This window comes from Pygocentrus nattereri, chromosome 8 (assembly GCF_015220715.1).
Source record: "Pygocentrus nattereri isolate fPygNat1 chromosome 8, fPygNat1.pri, whole genome shotgun sequence".
Taxonomy (NCBI): Eukaryota; Metazoa; Chordata; class Actinopteri; order Characiformes; family Serrasalmidae; genus Pygocentrus; species Pygocentrus nattereri.
The window spans coordinates 4,231,008-4,247,327 of NC_051218.1; the positions used below are offsets into that span (position 1 = coordinate 4,231,008).

At 42.0% G+C, this 16,320-nt stretch overlaps 1 protein-coding gene across 1 annotated transcript; it reads right to left on the reverse strand.

Annotated features, from left to right (window-relative positions):
* Positions 1-214: 214 nt before the first annotated feature.
* Positions 215-8,378, reverse strand: LOC108428125 (olfactomedin-4-like). The gene is made up of 5 exons (XM_017698849.1): positions 8,286-8,378; positions 7,453-7,584; positions 5,061-5,279; positions 2,482-2,635; positions 215-1,265 (listed from the first exon to the last, which is right to left on the reverse strand). The coding sequence occupies exons 1-5, from the start codon at positions 8,343-8,345 to the stop codon at positions 436-438; spliced, it is 1,395 nt and encodes a 464-aa protein (XP_017554338.1). The 5' UTR covers positions 8,346-8,378; the 3' UTR covers positions 215-435.
* Positions 8,379-16,320: the final 7,942 nt, after the last annotated feature.

A 16,320-nucleotide genomic window follows, 5' to 3' on the forward strand; every position in this document is an offset into this window, starting at 1 on the left:
GCCTGAATAATTCATATTAGTTATTGAATAATTCATAGTGGAAATTTAACAATAAGTCTTAAGGTCAATAAAGCCAAGATCTAATGGGTTATTTATAAAGTAATCATTAGTAAGTTTTATTTCAGCAATGCAGATGAGAAACCTTTAAACTAATTAGGAAACCAGCAGATTAATGACGCAGCAACCTCAATACAATCCAATGCCATAACCACTGTAAAGTCTTATTAGCATGCTTTATTTCAGAGATTATTGCAGCTTTATTTCAGAGTTCAAAATACGCCTTTTCAGCTTCCAGAGACAAAACCCATAAACTCATAGTGAAAAGCTTTTAAAGAGAACCTGATTGAAAAAACAATACAGGGTTTGAACTACAGTGAAAAATACAGACTGACCATTCATTTGAGCTCATTGGCTCATAGGAGCTGAATTGACGGTTCACCGAAAGATGACATCATACGAGAGGATGTACGCATCGCTGTACATGTACAGCATTCGGTCTTGTGGGTTGTAATTTAGCGACTGGACGTTGGTCAGCATCTTCTTAATCTGGATCTTCAGGTCGTAGCGCTCTTTTCCGGTTACTGTGTCAAACGAGTAGAAGATCTCTTCAATCTCTTTGTCCACGTAGCGGGTGGCGTAGAGCACACCGCACGCCATGAAGGTGTTTGTGGCTGTGCGCTTGTGGAGGGACGTCTGCCATGTTTTTCCCAGAGCTGGAGGGCTGTCGGTCAGCACCTTGCTAATAATGATGTTACCAAAGTTTTCTGGCGAAGTGTAAATGACCCAAACACCAGATTCGTCTGTGGCAAAGTCGAGATCAGAGTAGATGTAGGCGGCTTCCAGGTGGCCAAATGGGAATTTGTTGTTGAATCCTGAGTTTTGAGGCAGGGCCACGTTGGTGACCGTGCGAGCGGTCATGTTGAAGCGGCAGATGGACGGTGCATTGTAGCAGCCATAGTAAAGCGCATCTCCATACATGACCACATTGGGCCCTTGGATGGTGTTGGTGGTGGGATTGGAGGAAGCAATCACCGTGTCTGTGGGCCCCACGCCTAGCACGATGGTGGTCAGGGTGCTGTACTGGCGAACGAAATTGGCGAAGACGTTGCTGCTGGTCAGCGCCACCAGCCAGTGCATGCCCTCCTTCCCTGGAGGAGGATTGGGGTCTTTGCCCCAGGCACCATAAGGGTAGGAGGTCCCGTACTGGGTGAGGGTGTATGTTCTAGGTCCAGACACGCTGACCAATTGCCCTTGTGGACAGTGTCCTAGACAGAGGAGAAAGGGGTAAAGGAATAGTTTGGTGAAACTTCAGATTTACACAATTTTCCCCCCTTAACTAAAATTCAGTCAATCAACAAAGATAATTCTGATTGATATAGGCTAGTTATTACATCCTTTGAGAGCCGACAGGAACGCGGGCCTCAACTCTGAGCAGGGACGAAGCCCACCAAGGAGGGTAGAGACTGAGCGTGAATGAGTGAGGGATGGCACACAAGTCCTGAGCCACGCCTCCTGGGCGCTGCCTCCACTCCTGCAGTGAGGCCACTCTAATTTGCCTCACGTTCAATCCAGGTGTACAACTGTGGAGCGGTGCAGAGGCTGGGAGGCGGAGCAACAAACTCTCTCCCTCTCGGCTCGGCTGCTTTTCTCAACTGAGAAAAGGACTGAAAAGGCTAGTTTTTAAGACTAGGTTTTGTCTTCTAGGTTTTGGTTGTGAGTTCACAGGGCGTGCCTCACTGATATTTTCAGGTTGCTAGTGTTGGAACGGTAGGGTAACTGTAGCTTACATAGCTTGCATAGAAATGTATCTCAAGGTTCTATCATTTTGCTGTCTGCTGACCTTTAAGTACTGCTCTGAGGTTTTTCCAAACGGGGCTTCTTAGGCTGCTTTGAGTGCAGATTCACTCTCTTTATGGATTGTGAACTTTTTGCCTTCATTACCACACGGATGTTAAATTATTTTCTGGTTTCAACTGGACTGACCCTTCATTTTACACCATGGAAGTGACATTGACTGCTACCTGTCATGCAATGCATTCAGTGCAGCAGCCCAGACTCATGCGAGAACTCACAAGGTCGACAGCTTCAATATTGCTGCTATTCTTCCGCAATCAAATATGAATTTTAATCTCGAATGTCTGCTTTTTTTACAATTCAATAATCTGATTGAATTAAGAATGTTCACAGATGGCCCTAGAGGACCATCCTACCTACCCATAGAGAGAGAGAGTGAGGACTTTAATGCTCTGTTGGAATCCCAGGCATGGATGGGTGAGGCACCACTGGGGATCAAACACAAGATCTCCTAACAAAAGAGCTGCTTGGATGGCTGCATCACTCAGAAGCCCCACAAATTCCCCTTTTTAAAAGCTATTTACATGTAATTCCAATCCCAGAGTCAGAGAAGTCTCCATCTGTTTACTGTCACGCTGATACACATATGAGTGAACTGTAGGTGTGTTTATAAAGCAGGGTGGGTACCTCGTGCAGGTGTGGGAGGCTGGGGGGTGACCTGCAGCCCTTGCTGGCACACAGCCAAGTCTCTCTTTATTCGCTGGTTCTCCCAGTGCTTTTTCATCACCTGCATGTGGTCAAACTCCTCCAGATTCTTCATTTCCTTCATCATATTTTGGACCTTCAGGACCAACAGAGAAGGCAGTCAGTTTAGCTGTTTACCTAACATACTGCAGATCATACTGTACACCCAGGGATACATATAATGGTGGAGCGTGTGAAGAAATTCTGACATTTCTGTTTCTGTTGTTAGTGGTTCTGAGTTTCTGTTGTTCTGAGTGGATGATGTGACCTCTGTGTGCTCTATGTGATCTGAGTAGTTGTTTGCTGGTCATTTTACAGGCAGAGAGTGTCTGAAACATGCATATCAGTCCTAAAATTGACCGCAGCATTGTGCTGCAGGCTCTGTGCTCTGAGGAGCACTTCAGAGTGAACCACACCTGCAATACAAGCAATCCCTAACATCAATGTAACGGTCCGGCATGCGCCACCGGCCGCCAGCAGACGGCAATGGTGGTGAAGTGCCATAATTTCAGGGAACTCCAATTCCCAGAAGCTCTCAGGCTGATTAGGCCCAACCTGACACACCTGTGGACTCCCCTCCTTAAAGCTGTGCCCAACAGCAGCTATTTGTCACACCTTTGTAGAGGGGTGACCGGTGTGGTACACAGCCCAGGTGGGTATTTAAACAAGAAGAAAAGGAAAAAACGGCAGGAAAAAACATAAGATACCACGTTAATAAAGAATAGCTCATTTTTTGGGGGTTGAATTTCATTCTATTGTGTTGATTCCGCTCATGGACTCCTTTACTGTGGCTCACATCTCTCACTCTGGAGCTTCAGCATGTTATTTTAGATTAAAAGAATTTTAAAAAGAGAAGAAAAGAGACTGAGAGCTGAGAGCTGATAGATGCTGGATGTTCCACTGAGGTTCTGTGAGGTACTCTGTGCTTAATGTGCTTAATATGGCTGATGTAAAGTGAAAGAAGTGATGTAGTCATGTCTAGGTACTAAATTAAATCAACTTTTATTTGTTTGCTGTATTAGATAACAATTATTAATATAGTATCCAATGTTTGTTTTTAAATGTTAACAAATACCTGAGTTAATGTTAGCCAACACTTAATGTGAAAACTGCATTAATTGATGTAATTGTTACTTTGTGTAAGGGTCAAGTCTGCCATAAATTCAGGGAACTCCAATTCCTTCTTTCTGTTAGCTTGAACTAGTCTGGCCGTTCTCCGCTGACCTCTCTTAACAAGGCGTTGTCATCCGCTGAGCTGCTGCTCACTGGATATTTTTCTTTATCGCACCATTCTGAGTAACTCTACAGACTGTTGTGTGAAAATCAGCGGTTACAGAAACTGACCTCACATTTTCACCCCATTCTGATGGTTGATGTGAACACCACCTGAAGCTGCTGCCTGTACCTGCATGATTTTATGAACTGCATTGGTGCCACATGATTGGCTGACTGGATAATTGCATGAATGAGTAGGTGTACAGGTGTTCCTAATAAAGTGCTCAACCAGGGTAAAAATAAATAAATACAAATAAAATAAAAATGTAACAAGAACTTCTGGTCTCACTTTATTTGGATAGTCCAGTTTAGTCCCCTACAAATTCTGTACGTATGTCCAAATTGTTAAACCATCTGTTGATTTTCTAAATAGTGTTGGGGTTTGGGTTAGGATTTGGACTAGGGTTAGGGCTAGAACCAGGTGAGGGTTGGGTTGAATTAAGGTTACAGTTAAAGAAAATTATAGGGAATTTATTACATATTTAGTTGAATGCAACTTAAAAGTAAATTATGTATCTACAAAGCATCTAAAGTGGACTGTCAAAGTTTTACTGAACTTCTTGTAGGTGGGTAGTGCTGTCGCCTCACAGCGAGGAGGGCCTGGGTTCAATTCCCCGGCCGGGTGACCGAGGTCCTCTCTGTGTGGAGTTTGAATGCTCTCCCTGTGTCTGCATGGGTTTCCTCCCACAGTCCAAAGACATGCAGCCAGGCAAATTGGACATGCTACATTGCCCCTAGGTGTGTGTGTGATTGTGTGTGTCTGTCTGCCCTGCGATGGACTGGCTACCTGCCCGATGACTGCTGGGATAGGCTCCAGCACCCCCCTGCGACCCTGAGGGAGAAGCAGCTGTGTGTGTGTGTGTGTGTGTGTGTGTGTGTGTGTGTGTGTGTGTGTGTGTGTGTGTGTGTGTGTGTGTGTGTGTGTGTGTGTGTGTGTGAGAGAGAGAGTGTGAACTTCTTGTTCAGTCCTGACTAGAATTGTTAGTGGGCTTCCTCAAGGAGAAGTTTGGAAATGCTTAAACAAAGCAGACATAATCACTATTTACTAGCAATGTTTTAGTGTTATTTCTATTTACTGAAATGTGAGTGAAATGTGAAAAATGTCTTAATAAACTGTCACTTTGTGCAATTAAGCACTCAATGGCCAGATACATAGCTTTTTAAAGTATAAACGGTGCAGCTATACAGAAAGCAAGTTGAAGTCATGCTGTGTTGTGGTACAGACTGTGAGCTGAGCTGTATGTCACCTGATTGCTGGTGGCTTGACTGAGCTGCTGATTGGATTGGGTCTTCCTTTTGAGTTTGGCCATGAGCTCCATCACCTCGGCCAGCTCCAGCTCGATGATGCGCAGAGACACAGCTCCATACAGCTCTCCATCATCCTCTTTCTCCAACACAGCCATGCTGTCCTTCAGCTGCTCCAGTCGCCTCTGCAGCCCCAGCGTCAGCACGTCCATCTCCTCCATCTGACCGACACAGAGACGGCTTTACAGCACAGCAGAAACGGTCCACAAAGGGTTAACTGTATAAAGTTAGTAAATATTTATCAACAGAACATAAATACAATCAAATGTATGAGCTGGGATCAATTCTGAACATTAAAATGGATCCACAGAAATCAGTGAAGGCCTCCTAAGTGACCTTTCCTAGATTTGTTTAATACATTCTATAAATAATGTATTTATTATCAATTTTATATATATATATATATATATATAGTTTCAATGCTTTTTTTCATTTGTTTGGGAGATCCAGGGGTTTAAAGAGCATAAAGCAGTATTAATACTCGCTTTAAAATGAGTGTCACTAAAGTCTTTTGATAAATCATAACTTATGACTGATCCAGATTCTTCTTCTTCTTTCGGCTGCTCCCTTTAGGGGTCTCCACAGCGGATCATCTGCCCCAATCTTGCCCTATCCATTGCCTCCTCTACTTTCACACCAACCATCTCCATGTCCACCTTCACTACATCCATAAACCTTCTCTGAGGTCTACCTCTTCTCCTTCTACCCGGCAGCTCCATCTCCAACATTCTTTGACCAATATATCCACTATTCCTCCTCAACACATGTCCAAACCATCTCAACCTGGCCTCTCTGGCTTTATCTCCAAACTGCTCCACCTTCACTGTCCCTCTGATCTGCTCATTTCTAATCTTGTCCATCCTCGTCACTCCCAACGAAAATCTCAGCATCTTCATCTCCGCCACCTCCAGCTCAGCCTCCTGTCTTTTAGACAGAGCCACAGTCTCCAAACCAAACATCATAGCAGGACGCACTACTGTCTTGTATGACTGATCCAGATTAGAGGCATCTTCAGGGAGTCTTCCTTGGTTTACAGTGTCTTAAACTACCAAAACAAATAATACAGAAATGCATGGTAACTATTTAATGGGTTTCTGAATGTTTAGGAAAGAGTAACACATTTGACCTTCTATATCTCCACGGTGTGAAGTACATCAAATCGACTCCTATGCGGAAATCAAACTATAACCGATAAACTATGGATAGTTAAAACATTTTGATGAGGTGGTCCAGTTTTAATCGGTGTTTTCTAGCCTTTATGGTACTGGTTTGGTGACCCACTCACAGACCAATCACATTCGTTGTAAATGTCACACGTGACGCTACTCAGTCAAATCTGTGCATTGTGATGAGCACTGAGACAGACGTCGGACAAGAAAATGAGGGAAGTTATTTTACATGGCGCGCTCTAAAAAGAGAAAACAACTGACAATGTTGTTGAAATGTTACTGAATTGTACTTCATTTGATTTGACATTCAGTTCTAGGCTTCAGTAAATGGTATATGGCACTGAGTCATGATGCAAGTTAGACATTATGATGTTCTGACCTTTTGCTTGAGGAAATTTTCTCTAATTTTCTCTATTAATTAAAGACCCCTGCACTACAGTGTGCAGTGCGTCAGGTGAAAAAGGTGCAGGGGGGGTCAAACACTAGCAATTCAGCTGCAGCCTCCATTACAGATATGCTTAGGTATTTGAAGATTCAACACCTTAAACACAACCTTGAACACAAGACCAACAATAATAATGATGAAGTAAAAAGAGCTCTCGTATCGGGATCTGTGTTGGTATCGGCAGTTGTGTATCGGAATCGGATCGGAACTGAAAAAATGTGGATTGGCCCATCACTGATTATAAATTGACCCACAGAACTATTGTTTTCAATTTAGTATTAGTATGGCAGCAGTTATGGTTTCTAATTTTTGACTGTTAAAATAAAAATAAAAAACGACGCCAAACCATTTAAAATGTGATTCCAGGTCTTTTTTGGCGGGCAGTCGTGGGTTGGAGGTTAGGGAACTGGCCCTGTAACCAGAAGGTTGCCGATTCGATCCCCTGCGCTGACAGTACATGACTGAGATGTCCTTGAGCAAGACGCCTAACCCCCCAACTGCCCCCCCGGGCCCCGTGGATAGGGCTGCTCACTGCCGCCTTGTGTGTGCGCATGTGGTGTTTCACTTCACAGACGTGTTAAATGCAGAGGTGAACTTTCCCCGTTGTGGGACTAATAAGTATCACTTAACTTATCCTGTCACGTTATACCTGTGCAAATATTAAAGCATTTATTAAAATTGTTTACTTCTCTTTAAACAATATTTTATTAAATAAAGCACCTGGTTTGGGGTGATGCTCCTGTTGCATTGAGAGGCCATAGTGCCAATGTTGTCCAGCTTGTCCATGGGAAACGGACGCTGTGCATTCTTCAGCTCACACACACACTGCTTCCCACCCGCACTCTGCACAGGCTGAGAACATCACAGCGTAACACACACTGAGCAGCAAACAGCAGTTCAGTCACTCATTATAACTTTTTCCCTCCTAGTCTGTGTGCGGCTGACGGAGATACTCATTCTCTATACACACTGAGCCAGTGTCTGAGATTAAACTGTAAAATGGCTTACAAATAAAATAATAAATACATAAAATTGACTGGACACACTTACAAAAGTATTAAAATCACTTCAGTAATACAAAAAAACACAAACAAAAATTTGGTTAGACTATACAAAAAACATAGAATGATATTAATACGATGCTGTTATTCAACGACAATTATTTGTAGGAACAATTACGTAGGAGCCCAGCTGTTAAACATGTCCACAGCTGTAAATGATTCTGAGAAAACTGAAAAATCAATTATATTCAAATAAAATTGGTATCCTGAATTCAATTTTAACATCCAGAGTGCCTCATATTTAAAACAAGTGATCAAATCTTGAGGCAGATTTGAAAGGAGCATAAGAAATCTTTTGCAAAATGAAAGAAATTGCAATATATTATTTATTCATTTTATATTTTTTCTATATATGTTTCAATCAATGTTCCAAATAAAGAATATTGAGTAAAAATCTACTCTACACACTGAACGGCTGCACTGAATAAATGACTCTATTGTTACTATGATGTGATTGTAAGCTTGAACTTGAACAGTGGTGTGAATCCTTACCTGAGAGACGAAGGTGAGGAACACAGCGGTCGCCCAAATGGACAACAGCGGTGACTTCATGTTTGCTTTGGAAGAAGAGCAGGATGGAGCTGCTGAGGGTGCTTCACTGAAAAAACTCACCAGAACAGAGTTCTTTTAAAGTAAGAGACAACCCACCCCGCCCCGCCCCACACCCCACCCCTGAGAAAACTGAGGTGTGTCATATGCTTTCAGTTACACTGGATGAGGGAGAAAACGAGAGATCTGTGGGATTGAGGGAAGCGAGAGATGGGAATATATGTTTGATATTCAGGATGGACTGATGAAGATGAGGATGCACAGTAAATCCCATGCATAGATTTACTCTAGAGTAACTGTTTTAGGCTCAACACAAACACATGGCGAAACTTTCAGCACGTTTTCTAAGTCATTGTTATGCTTCCTCTTTCTGCACCATTTTCTTATTCATGCTTTCCTTTCTTGCTTAATAACAGACCAGTGCCTGGTTGCATAAAACACCTTGATTTTGATCTTGGGCACATACCTTAAGGATAAGATTTCGTTAAGGATGCTGCATAAAACCCCTCAGATGTTTCTGTTAAGGGGAAACGCTGAGGGGTTTAATACGGTAAATGAGATTTTGCTAGAGTAAAATTCCATTGGGCCAAAAAGTCTCAGTTGATTCCCAGAGAAAAACCGCATTAAACACAGTGCAGTACAATACATTACAATTAGTTGCTTGGTGCTGATTTAAGTGCTGTATAAAGAGGTGTGTATTCAGTCATGTTTGAATACTGTGAGAGACTCTGCTGTTCGAACAGCCAGTGGGAGTTTGTTCCACCACCTGGGAGCCAGTAGAGAGAACAGTCTCGAGCTTGTCTTCCATGCACCTTGAAGGATGGCGGGTCAAGCCGAGCTGTACTCGAAGCTTGAAGGGCTCGTGGTACAGTTTGAGTTGTGACCGTTGCCATAAAGTAGGTACATGCTGGTCCATTTTTGTCTCTGTAGGCCAGAATTAGATTTTTAAATCTGATGCGTGCAGCTACAGGAAGCCAGTGAAGGGAGCGCAGCAGTGGGGTGACGTGGCTGAACTTGGGTAGATTGAAGACGAGCCGTGCTGCTACATTCTGGATGAGTTGCAGAGGCTGACCAGCCAACAGCGAGTTGCAGTAGTCAAGCCTTGAGATGACAAAAGACTGAACGAGCACCTGAGAGGCCTCTCGAGTGAGAAAGGGTCAGATCCTCCAGATGTTGTTGTACAGCAGAACTGTTCTCATCTTTGTGCTCTTGAGTGTGTGTAGAATTGTAGAAATGTGTTATTTTATGTATTCTTCACAGAAAATGCACTAAGGCCAAGAAATGTGGGAATAAAATAATTAAACACATTAAATTTATTTCTGGTAAACACTGAAAATGGGTCCCACAGACCCCAACATCACACAAGGGTTAATAAATGTATATGTTGGATTGCTGCATGGCTGCTAACAACCTTTAATTTTTCCCAGAAAAAACATTCCTTGACTTCTTGGTCGCTGCTGTGCAAGCTGGCTAGGTGGGCTAACACAATTCGTAACACACAGTCTGAGACTAGAAATAGGCTGAGGCTGAGCCCAACTCCTGAAAAACAACCCCACACCATAATCCCCCCCACCAAATTTTACTCTTGGCACAATGCAGTCAGACAAGTTGTAATAAGGCTAGGCGCTATTTACTAAATCCTACTTATGTGCCACTAACATCACCGTCTTGAAGATGACTGCCTAGAATGATTCTTTTGGCTTTTGAACTTTACACTGGTAACAATCAGGATAGCCCTTTTCATCTTTGGCCCAGAAAACAGAGACGCACAGAGATCTCTTGATTCCCTGAATTATTTGCTGTCATTATGCACTGCCATGGGTGAAATACCTGACAACTACAGTTACTACCACAAGTGATTGTAAACTTTGGAACAGTATCAATCTCTGACCTCATACAAAAAGATGAGACACATGGTAGTTGCCCAAATGGACAACAACTATGACTTTGTTTGTTTTGGAAGAAGAACAGGATGGAGCTGCTGAGGCTGCTTAATAAAAAAAAAAGTCCACCAGAACAGAGAAACAGCGTTTAAGAAGTAAGAGATGCCCCTCCACCACAAGAAAACTGGTTTGTTAATAGCCTTTTAGTTTGAAAAGCGAGAAATCAGTGAGAATGATGGAAGTGAGAGACAGTGAATATTTGCTTTTGCTGTTTTTTTGTTCGGGATGGACTGATGGAGAAGAAGAGGATATATAGTAAACCCCACTCATGAGTTACTCAACAGTAACCATTTTATCTTAGCACGAATGCATGTTGAAACCTTTAGAATGTTCTCAAAGTCACTGTTACTCTTCCTCTTTCTGCAGCATTATCATGTTCGTATTTTTGCGTTAGCAGTTCTGTATCATATTGTGCCATCTTTCCTCTTTTACTGTCAGCAGCGCTGTTCTGACCTATAAACAGATACTTAGAAACGCAAAAGCCACATGTTTGTTTTGGAATGTCTTTGCTTTATATACAACTGTATTTCCAATAAAAGTTGGGACGCTGTGCCAAATGACAATAAAAACAAAATGCAATGATGTGCAAATCATTTAAACCCCATATTTTATGGAAAATAGCCCAACGGCAACAAGTCAAATGTTAAAACTGAGGAATTTTTGTTGTTTTTTGAAAAATATATGCCCATTTTGAATTTGATGCCATCAACACATTTAAAAAAGTTGGGACAGGGTCCTGTTTACCTCTGTGTTTCATCACACCTCTTCTTTTAACAACACTGTAAAGGTTTGGGAATTGAGGAGGACCAGTTGCTATAGTTTTGAAAATGAAATGTTTTCCATTCTTGCTTGGCAAAGGATTTCAGCAGTGCATCAGTTCAGGGTCTCCTCATATTTTTAATTTCATAATGTGCCAAATATTTTCAATGGGTCTCAGGTCTGGAGTATAGAGTAGCAAGTATAGAGCTCGGACTCTTAATACGGAGCAATGCTGTTGTGCATGCAGAATGTAGTTTGTCATTGTCTTGCTGAAATAATTAATGCCTTCCCTGAAAAAGATGTTGTCTGGACGGCAGCAAAGGTTGCCAAAACATGTATATATTGTTTAGCATTAGTAGTGCCTTCATAGCTGTCACCCATGCCATGTGCACTAAAGCACCCCTATACCATCATGAATACTGGCTTTTGAACTGCGCACTGACAACAAGCTGAGTGGTCTTTAGCCTGGAGGACACAATGTCCATGATTTCCAAAAAGAATTTAAAATGTTGATTTGTCAGTCCATTTTAAATGAGCTCAGGCCAAGAGAAGCTGACACCATATCTGGATGCTTTTATTGTGTTTTAGAGTTTTAACTTGCATTTGTGGATGCAGTGACAAACTGTAACGTGGAGCGAGGAGGCGGATGCACATGCTGAGATAAGCGAGCTTTATTAAGGGCAAATCCAGGGTCATAGTTGAGACAGCCCATGTTCCAATAATCTACACCGAGTTGAGGGTGGACAGACATAACTAAACCTAAGAACCAAGATAAACACAAAGAAACACAGCAAACAAATCAAAACACGACAAACGAGAATTCAAACTACAAACAAAGATCCAAACAGGACAAGGACAAAGACCAGCAAAGACCAAGTGCAAACACAGGGCTTAAATACAACCGGGATAACGAGGGACAGGCAGAAAACAGGTGGAGACAATCAGGGGAGGAGTAACCAAACAAGGGGCAGGACTAGGAAACCAAAACAAACGCACATGGGTAAACCAAAACAACACGAACACATGGACTGGACTGGGAGGGGCCAATCGTGACACAAACTGTTTTCACAGACAGTGGTTTTCTTTCCAGAATCATGTCTGTTTTTAATGCAGTGCTGCCTGAGGGCCCAAAGATCACGGCCAGCAAATACTGGTTTTTGGCCTTGCGCCTTTCATAGAGAGATTTCTACAGATTCTCAGAATCTTTATTTATTTATTACCTGATTTTTTCCCCAATTTAGTCGTTTCCAATTCCACACGCTACTTAGGACTCCCCCAGTCACACAATACTACCAATGCTAGCAATGCTAGGAGGGTGAAGGCTAACATAGGCTTCCTCCAAGACCTGTGAAGCCAACCACCACTTCTTTTTGAACTGCCGCTCACGCAACATCACGGGACAGCCGAATGCGCTTGGAGGAAAACACCAACCGCAAGATCTGTTATGTCAGCTAACAGACGCCTGCACTGACTAGTATTGCGTTGAGTGATGAGGGGAGAAGGGGGCCATCCTACCCACCCAGACAGAGCGAGGCCAGTTGTGCTGTCTCGGACTCCGGGCTACGGACGGCTGTAGCATCCCTAGGGATCAAACTCACGATCTCCTGATGATAGCGATGATGATAGCATGCTCCCACTTAGACGGTTGCGCCACTTGGGAGCCCCCTTCTCTGAATCTTTTAATGTTATTATGTACTGTAGATGATGAAAAGTAAATGTTCTTTGCTATTTTACATTGAGAAACGTTCTTCTTGAGTTGTTGCACTATTTGATGGTGCAGCGGTGAAGCCCTCCTCATCTTTACTTCTGAAAGACTCCGCCTCTCTGAGATGCCCTTTTTATACCCAATTATGTTACTGACCTGTTGCCAATTAAGCACAAGGGTTTTTTTTTTTTAGCATTACACAACTTTACCCGCCTTTTTTGGAAGGTGTTGTTGGCATCAAATTCAATATGGGTATACAATTTTCAAAAAACATTTTTTTCAAATCTCATTTTGTTTCAACATTTGATATGCTGTCTTTAAATTTTCATTTAAACATAGGGTTTAAATGATTTGCACATCATTGCATTTAGTTTTATATTTTACTATTATTTTATATTTTATTTATATTTTCCACAGCGTCCCAACTCTCCTGGAAATGGGGCTGTACAATGAATTTCTATAAATATTTAGAAATAATTTCAATCTGTTGAAATATTATTTCATTGTACAAACCCAAGTTGAAAAACACTGCTACAGTATGTCAAATACTATTAAAAGCAGAAAGCCGTGATTAATAAATTGTTTGGCAAGTATTAAATAAAAAATGTTACAAAACGTAAGATTTGATGTTTTACCTCCTAAACTTTGTTTTTTGTAAACAGACATGTATTCCAAATTTAATTTCAGCAACACATCCCAAAAGAACTGGGACAGAAGCATGCTTACCGCTGTGGTCTATCAGCGCATATACCATTAGAAGTGCACTCGTTAGTGTAGTGTGTGAAGTACTTCCTACTTTGTTCTGAGCTGAGCTGTAATATTTCTGTTTCAAAGTGCTGCTCTCTGGTATCGTTAATGGAGCTGGACAGAGATACAAGTAACTATTACTAACAGTGACCCTCTTCACTTTCCAGAAACGTTTACAGTTTTAAAAACTGCATCATCATCTTCGAGCATCGAGGCCACCAGTGCATTCAGTTCTCCATCCATAAACTTAGATTTTTTTTATTTACTTGATTAAAAGACAACTGTCTTAGATTTGTTACTTTATTGCTGCTACTTTACACATCCTTGGTTATAATTTTTGACAAGAAATACATTTTTTAAATATTTTTTTGTATTAGCAGGAAAATTTATTACAACAATGAATTAGCATGAATAGTATTGAATAGTAAACAATGAATAGTATTCATCCTTATTGTCTTTATTGTGTGTTAGCAAACACATAAAATATATGTCAAGCTAAATTTAAAAGCTAATAGGATCAGATGCCTGAACCACCTCAGCTGTGTAAGTGTAGCCCGGCACCCTGTGAAGAAAGCTAATTTCCGTCGCTTGTATTAGCAATCTCATTCCTTTGGTCATTACCCACAGCTCATGACCACAGGTGAGGGTCGGGATGTAGACTGACCGGTAAACACAGAGCTTCGCCTTATGGCTCAGCTCTTCACCACATTACTCATCACCTCATTACTGCTGCCGCCTGTCCCAGCCTGTGGCCGATCTCATGATCCCTCTTCCCATCACTCGTGAACAAGATCCCGAGATACATAAACTTCTCCACCGGTGGCAAGTCCTTTCCCCTTGCCTGGAGTGGGCATACCATCCTTTTCCAGGCTAAGACCATGCATTTAGACTTGGAGGTGCTTATCCGCATACCAACCGCTTCGCACTCCACTGCAAACTGCTCCAAAGAGCACTGTAGGCATCCATGTGATCCAGCCAAAAGAACAACATTGTCTGCAAATAGCAGAGATGCCACCCTCTGGCCTCCATAAAGCCCTCCTGACCTCAGCTATGCCTTGACACCCTGTCCATGAAGATCACGAACAGGAGTGGAGACAGGGCACAACCCTGCCGAAGTGTTGCACCCTCCAGTCCTCTTTTTTGAAAAATAGGGACCACCACTCTGATCTGCCAGTCCAGGGGCACTGTTCCTGAGGTCCATGCAATATTGCAGAGGCGCATTAGCCATGACAGCTCCACAGTATCCACAGCATAAGAACCACCAATTTGATGGCTAGGCATTCCTTTTCAATGATGTTGTAATTAGTCTCTCTCAGTGACCACTTTTAACTAATGTACAGCACCAGTCCACCTTCACCATACACCACCTGGGACAAAACCGCCCCAGCCCATCTGTAGCACAAGAGGGACAGCAAGGTCATGCAACAATGGGCCCCCACAGAGAGCTGCTTTAATTTGGATAAAGCCTGTTGGTACTGCTTCATTTACTAGACCGGATCAGGCGCTCTCTTTTTAGTGAGATCAGTCAGCAGGCTGGTCACATCTGAATAGTAAGGTACAAACTTGTGATAATAGCCAGCCAGCCAGCCAATCTCACCTCCTTTTCGGTCTTGGCTCTTGGACAGTTTCCAGTCGCTGCACTCTTGTCAATTTTGGGATGCAATTTTACACTGTTAACAACCAGGATGGCCCTTTTCTTCTTCGGCCCAGAGACGAATATGTCTGTTATTTCCTTAATCAATTTGAAAGGTTGACTCATCAGACCACACTACACATTTCCAATGTGCATCAGTCCATTTCACATGAGCTTGAGTCGAGAGAAGTTGGCAGTATTTTGGACCTTGTTGAAATCACCTTTAGATCCCATTAGCAAACCATTTAGAAGCAGCCACCTGTTAAACCAGTAGGATCCTTTACATGGTGATATCAACCCATTAAAAAGCCAAAGCACAATACAAAACCATCAGGAACCAATAGAAGCACTGGCATTCAGTTGTGGTTTTTAAGGTTTGTCAGTACGCCTCTGTGCTGACTGAGGGAGAAAAGTGAGAGATCACTGAGAATGAGGAAAGTGAGAGATGGGAACAATTGTTTTTGCTGACATTCAGAATGGACTGATGGAGAAGAGAAGGATGTACAGTAAACGCCACGCATTAGCAACAGTAACTGTTTATGCCTCATCATGAACACATGTTGAAACCTTCTTCTTCATTTCACTGTTACTCTTCCTCTTTTTGCACCTTTCTCATATTCATGCTTTCCTTTACTGGTTAATACCAGTTCTGCACTTTATTGTACAAACTCTTTTCTTTAGTTACTTTCCTGATCCATGAACAGATTCTTATAGAAATGCAGTGCTGTGATCCGCATAGTCACGCATGTGTTTTAGAAAGACCTGGTTTTACAAACAATGAGCTTCTATGCATATTTACAGGTAATGTTAATCTGTTAATCTCATGTTTTATTGTACAAACCCAATTCCAAAAAAGCTGGGACAGTATGTGTAACGCTAATAAAAGCAGCGATGAATAAAATCTGTTAGTCTTGTATTAAATGGAAAACGTCATATTTGAGACATGAATTATTGTTGTTTGTAAATAAACACTCGTAATCAAGTTTTAAGCTAACAACCCATTCTAAAAATGTCTGTGCAGCAGCATGTTTACCACTGTCTTTCATCATCTTTACTTTTAACAACACTAAATAGTCTTTTGTGGACTGAAGATTTTTGAAAGTCACTCTAATGTTATAAAAGTCTTCAGCTGCACAACCACACAGGGCTTTCATTGTCATATTTTAGCATTTTATGAGCTTAATAATATGC

What these genes read in the sequence shown, in the direction of transcription:
- LOC108428125 (XM_017698849.1), bottom strand. Translation starts at nt 8,345, where the DNA reads ATGAAGTCACCGCTGTTGTCCATTTGGGCGACCGCTGTGTTCCTCACC. An exon ending in GGAGCATCACCCCAAACCAG is followed by an intron (nt 5,280 to 7,452) that starts GTGCTTTATTTA and finishes TGTGTCGGTCAG; the next exon opens with ATGGAGGAGATGGACGTGCT. An exon ending in GCCTCCCACACCTGCACGAG is followed by an intron (nt 1,266 to 2,481) that starts GTACCCACCCTG and finishes TCCTCTGTCTAG; the next exon opens with GACACTGTCCACAAGGGCAA.